Source organism: Bos indicus, chromosome X (genome assembly GCF_029378745.1).
Source record: "Bos indicus isolate NIAB-ARS_2022 breed Sahiwal x Tharparkar chromosome X, NIAB-ARS_B.indTharparkar_mat_pri_1.0, whole genome shotgun sequence".
Taxonomy (NCBI): Eukaryota; Metazoa; Chordata; class Mammalia; order Artiodactyla; family Bovidae; genus Bos; species Bos indicus.
Window position 1 is genome coordinate 122,132,022 of NC_091789.1, and position 6,556 is coordinate 122,138,577.

Here is a 6,556-nt window from a genome sequence, read left to right on the forward strand (position 1 = left end):
GACTGCTGTCATGTCACCATTTCCTTTACATGACAGCTGCTTCTCGACTCTATAATTTTATGGTCAGTGGCTAGATCTTTTTCTCAGCTCTCCAAGTACTAGCATGGAGCCTACTATGAGCAGAGGCTCAGTTCATGTTTGGGGAATAAATGAGCCTGTGAGCATGAGGTTGAAATTATTAGAATTTATTTCAACATTTTGAATTAACCAGGCATATACTGTTGCTTATAATTTTGTAAAACACAGAGTACAAGGGATGAGGGAACGAAATACTGACCATCTTCCTTTTCCTCTATTTCTTGATCCCACATATTTTACTGTTTTGTATTTTCAAGGAAATAACATATTGCAATGCCATGTTATCTTTCACTGGCTTACTAAATAAGATGGAAGCTTCCCCTTTTGCTTTTACACAACAGAAAAACTCTTATCCTTAAGACCAACAAAAAATGGTTAAGTGTGACTGATGAATTTGTACACATATATGCTAGACAAGCTTTCATTTAGAAGCAACATTTGAAAAGTAGCAAAAACATAAAAACACAGGTTTATGTATCAATTCCCCATACAGAACAGGAACACCAAGGTATTTTACACTATGAATCCTCGGTGACATCCAGTCCTATACTACTTGGAACACTGACTACTCTCTTGAGCCACGAAGTGCAGAATTTGCCTCAGCTTCACTAGGTGTGGAAGGAACTGCTGGGGGAACACTGGGACATCCGCTAGCTTGGGCCCTCTCTTCCTCATCTTTCAAAGCCTCTTCATACCAAAAGTGGAAGGCACTGGGATCCAAACGGTTAATCCTGGCCAGGAACTCCAGGACTCTCATCTTGCTTGTTTCAGCATGCGCTCTGGGACCCCACAGGAGCTCATAGCATGCTGGATCACTGCCAGGCACTTGCCGATATTCCAAATACTTCAGCTGCACCAAATCTTGGGTGATGAGCTTCTTGGGCTCCCCAAATAAGAAATGCCTCTTCCCAGCATAGATATTCATCTTACCCAGGAAATCCCAGATGTCTTCCTCTGTGGCACAGTTGCCCTTCATGAAGATCACACCCAGGAGATTCATCAGGAGACCGGTCTTGGGAAAACCCCTGCCACGGTGCACGATCCCATTGCGGGGGAGATTCATCTTGCTGACAAGGACATAAGAATGCTTGGCAGTGTTGTCTTTCTTCACGTCAATACCAAATACCACCTCCATGCTGTCAGAAGCTCTTTTGAGGATCCTGAGGAATCGATTGTGGTACTTTTTATCAATAATCTTCAGCATATTCGCTTTCCTAATGGGCTTTTTTGTCTTATACATGCGTAACAGGAACTGCACCAACAGATTTGCCGGCCTGGTTAGTGAGTGTTTTCCAGACCGCACATTGGAGAGAGGGGCCTGAGAGGAATTACGTGTTTTCCCAATTTTCCCAAGGGCTCTTTTGGATGATCTTGTGGGAGAAACACCTGCAGGCACAGTGGTGGTGACCAGGGCCCCCCGAGGACGCTTGAGATGGTTACCAGACCTAGCACCGGACTTTCTCTTAGCATCAACCCCAGGACCAGGACTGGAGGAAGATGAGAGTGCTTCCATCGTGGTGGCAGTGACCTGAGTGCCCCTCAGATCCTGGGTGCCATGCTGAGCCTGGCGGCGTTTCTCACAGGTGTGGAGCTTAGCCTTCTTACCCCAAGGCATGGTGACTGTGGTCAGGACAACAGGCAGGAGTGCAGGTAGAACAGCACGTGATCTGGGCAGAGAGGAGAGAGGATGAGAGAGAGGGTGTGAATGCCCGCGGCAGGGAGGCACCACTTGGCCTTTAAGAAGGCCCACTCTTCAGGTTGCCACGCGGGCACTGCTCTGCAAACCCAAAGGACTCCCATTCTGATCACTCTGTCCTCTGAATACTCTGTCAAAATAATTAAGGTGAGTCTCAGGCTGCAGCCTGCCAGCCCTGCTAGCTGCCTCCTGAGGCTGAGGAACAGTGGGCCAGTCTAGTCCTTCTGGACACCCCCCTCCATTCTGGAGGGTGGGGGTCCTCTCGGTTCATATTCAGGACAATCGTATCAACTTTTGGCAGGCGCAGGGCCCCCTCCTCTGTGTGGCTCTAAGCTTATACCCCAGAGGCTGGTCCTCATCTTCCTGTGATACCTGAAGAAGTGAAGAGGTACCTCAGCCCAGTGTCCCTGGCAGGGGGCACCCATAGCAGTCAGCTCTAGGGAACTCTGTCCTGGGCTCACTGGGGTTTTCTGTCCTCTTTCAGGGTCTTTCCTTGGCTCTATGTAGAGCCTTGGACGCCCGTGTCTGCTGCCCTGGTGTACCTCCTCAGAAAAAGGCTCTCACCAATCCCATACCATCCGAATGGAGGGTTCACATACACCTGACTTCCATGCCTGGGCTTCTCAGTGCTGTGCAGTGGGTGAGGGTGGTACAGAGGGTACTCTCTATTGATTCCCCTGTTGGTGGGTGAGTGCAATCATCAGTTCTTTCAGGGTCCTCACCCTGACTCCTCTGAAGCCCTGGGCCTCCTACCTTGGCATAATTGAGGTCATTCACTTAGTCCAACACCCTCACTTCTCTGAACTCTCCAGACAGAAGTGAGAAGACTGCTCATCTTCACAGATACTCTAGGTTTCTACATAGAAAAGGGCCAGAATTTATGAGAACTTAAGTTTAGAGTCAGTGTCCACCTTAGTCGTTGCTCAGGTCTGGGTAGAACTCAGGACTCCTCCCACCAATAACCTGGGTAGTTCAGCCTCAGAGCGAAGTCCTGAATACCACGAGTCCCTGGAGGAGCAAAGTCAGGGTACCACATACGTGACTACTCCCTCGCCGGAGCCTCCCAGATACATAGGCACTCTGCTTCGTGATACCACCCCTAAATGGGGAGGGGTCCCCAGTCAGTACCTAGGGCATTCACTTCACTGCTGTCAGGACTGAGATATTCTCCATCTGCAAGCAGGGGCTACTCCTGAGACCAAAGCCCTTCCATCCCTGAGACTTCCCAGGCCAAATTCAATTTGATGGCTCTGCCGGGGCTTCCCAGGGCTTACAGCAGCAGTGAGACTTGGTGCAGCCCTCTTTGGTATGGGCTGAGCGGCCCCTGCCTCAGTCCGAGCTCAGTCTTCACCTAGACTCTGGACCAGCGCTGGGAATCCACCCTCCACCCGCCATAGGCCAGGCCCTCAAACTTAAGTCCTTACTTCCTGGAAACTGTAGATCAGAAGTAAGGATGACTCATATCTGGCCATGATGCTCAGGGTCTCAGATAGCTGATAGCAGGGGAGGTGTGTGAAGGCCGAGGGATGAAGGTGGGGAGGTTGTGTTTCTACGGTCCTCATTCGGAGTCCCCTCCTTCATCTATCAGACCTGACACTTCTCTTTTACCTAAACTGTGTCCATAAGCCTCCAAACAAAGCTTCACCTCCTAGACTGTGACAGGGGAGAAGTCCAGGAATGGAGCACATCAGTAGTGCTTTGTGTCACCATCTTAACTACCCAGTGCCCTGTTAGTACCTGGGGCTCTCCCAGTGACTGGAGCTAGGGCCTAGGTTTCTTTCATTTCCAGAATCAAGTAATCTCTTAAATCTTAAAGAATCTCTTAGATCAAAATTTACCAAAGAAGTAAGCCTAACAGCGTTGTAGGAACCATCCCCTGCCAACCACAGAGGCGAGACTTTGTGGGTTTCGCTTTGTTACAGGAGGGGCAACGGTCCCTTGACTCCACATTCAGGTCCTCACTTTGCCTTCAGGTCAGTCCTGGGAATCCACTCTCGTCCAAATGAACGCCCTGAACAGTAGTCCGAGCTCCCCGCCACCAGCACGGATTGTGGGGGGAACCACTTCTAGCTCAGGCTGCCCGGTGCAGGATCTCTGAGGGATGATGGCAGGGGCAGGGCTCTGTGGGGACACCATGGTTCAGTGTTCAGCTGTCAGTGGGTCATCCCTTAGGGTCCTCCCTGTACCATCTATCAGAGCCCAGGAATCCTTGCTCTATGGACTTGAGTCCTCCTGCCCCCAAAGCCCTAGCCTCCCCAAATCCCTAGTGGGGAGTCAGGGTGCGTCTCTGAGCATCTCTCCCTGACAGGAGGGGAGCCACTCTGTGAGCCTTCCTCCTTGGTGGGAGAGACCCTCTCATTAGCACCAATGGTCCTTACCTTCACTGTGGTGATGGCCAAGATGCCCCCCTCTGCAGAACTGGAGTTTGATCCTGACAGACAAGCCCTTCCCTCCCTGAGACCAGACAGAAATGAAGAGGCTTCCCATCCCTATAACTCTGCCTGGAGCCTCTGGGGTTAGAAATAGGGGCAGGGGTCTGTAAAGCCTCCTCATTTGTGAGTCTAGTGATACTTCTTTCTTCACTCAGGGACCTCACCATGGTCCTGGCCAGTCCTGGGACCTGACCCTCCAACCTAAGATTCTCCCTCTACTGAACTGAGGCCATTCTTAGACTGAGACTTTGACCTCACAGAGAACTACAAGGCTTATAAGAGGGAATGTCCTGTCTGGGCAATCTAGGCCTGAGAGCAAGTTTGGGCAGATCTCTGAATGACCTGTATTTTAGGGTTGTTGTCTCTCCAGTCCTCACTCATGGGGGCCCTCATTTTGTCTATCTCTTGGATTAAACGATTCTTGGGGAACACCACATTCCGGCAAACTCTTGAGCAGTGTCCCTAATGCAAACCTTACAGTTTCATGTCCCAGACTTGAGGTGAGATGGGGAAAATAACACAGAAGGCAGGGGGCAGAATGGGGTGTGTTCCCAGAGAAAAATGCTGCTCCATCCTTTTCAAAAGCCAGAGTCAGTCTCTTTTGTTACTTGTTTTAATTGATTTACAGGCATACCTTTAAAACACTGTACTTCACTTAATCATGCTTCATGGTATTGTGCTTCATTACAAACTTAAAATTTGCATAACCCTGCACTGAACATATCTGTGGCACCATTTTTCCAAAACCGAGTGTTCACTTGGGGTCCCTAATCCACATATTGTTAATTCTTTAAATATTTTAAACTCTTTCCTTATTTTATTTGTTATGGTGCTCTGATAACTTTTCTTTCTTACTAAGTAACTGCCTTATATATGTAAATTAAGCTATGTACATTTTTTAGAGATTTTCTAGTAAGTGTATACAATAGGATTAACAATGTTTATAAGCATGGGAATCCCCCAAATTCCTGTGACTTACTTTATGGCAATATTCACTTTATTGCAGTGATCTATAACCCAACCCACCATATCTGAGATATGCGCACACTTCTAAAGGAAAGGAGCCATCCAAGATGGCTTTGTGCTGTTCTAATTGAGGTTATCTGACACTGCATAGAGATACAATCTGATTGTCACTATCATGTTTCTCCTCCTCATTGCTGTCATTTACTGAGGTAGCCTTCAAGGCTTTCTGCCTAAAGAAGTGTATTGGAGTATATTCAGAGTCCTTACTTTTATCCCAAGATACATTTGAATGTTAAGGAACACAAGCTCTGCTTTAGGTTAAGAGGAGTCTAACAGTGTGGAATCTAGAGGAATTCAGAGAGGAGTCTAATTCCAGGCCTATTAGTTACTAGTGTTCCCCAGCAAGGGCTCGCTGCCTGATGCACATAGAAGCCAATACTATGGAACAGGCTTTTGAGAGAAAAATTTTATTCCAAGGTGGAATGGCAAGAAGACACGAGGCAGGGCTCTCAATCTGTCTCCTCAATCCAGAGTTTGAGGTAAAATGAAAGGGTTTAGGGGAACTGCAAACCTGGAAGCTAATTGGTTAGTCTTGAATTAGTTCATGTAAGCTATTCATGCTGCTTGAAGCCAGATTTTCCATATTGAAGGACTTCATACAGTTCTCCCATGGCAACATTCCTACTCTGAGAGTTTCACAGGCTGAACCCTCTTGGTTCGGGGGTCATCCTGGAAACAGGGGCTCCTTTTTACACATGCATGGTGCTGTCTCTAAAAATAACTCAAGGTTTCATTAACCAACAACCTGTTTTAAGGAAGCAAAACAAGTTTAAATTGGTCGATGTTTTATGTTTCAATCCCCCCCATCTCTCTTTGTACATTCTTCAATCTTGCAGGAAATCATCCTCAATTTGGTTAATGATTCTCAAATTTTGTACAAAGTGATAATCCCAGGTCTCAAATCTTTGTACCAACCAGACTGGAGTGTTATATAAGCATTGGCAAGGTTGGATTAATTGGTATTTAAGAAAGGTAAGTATGAGAGATTTAACTTCCTTCACATGTCTCTTTATATGCTATTAAGTTTGGAGTTTTGGTGCCTGGATGGACTTTTATTACTATTGGGTTAGCTGTCCTGGCTCTTCCTGGCCACTCATTAGCCCAAACTGAGCTCTGCAGTTGAATGACCAATTTCTTCCACTGTTCAGTTCACTTCAGTTCAGTCACTCAGTTATGTTCGACTCTTTGCAACCCCATGGACTGCACTTCCACTGTAGTGCTCAAAATAGTTTACATTTTGGCCAGCAAACAGAGCCTGGACCAATTGCCTTCAACCAATGCTTGCTGCCTCTTCCCAGCCTTCATGGATTGCAGTCAACATCAA

At 47.4% G+C, this 6,556-nt stretch overlaps 1 protein-coding gene across 1 annotated transcript; it reads right to left on the reverse strand.

Moving 5' to 3' along the window:
- Positions 1 to 214: 214 nt before the first annotated feature.
- LOC139181203 (melanoma-associated antigen B3-like) lies at positions 215 to 1,723 on the reverse strand. The gene has a single exon (XM_070784106.1). It carries the CDS (start codon positions 1,691 to 1,693, stop codon positions 644 to 646), a length of 1,050 nt encoding a protein of 349 aa, XP_070640207.1. The 5' UTR covers positions 1,694 to 1,723; the 3' UTR covers positions 215 to 643.
- Positions 1,724 to 6,556: the final 4,833 nt, after the last annotated feature.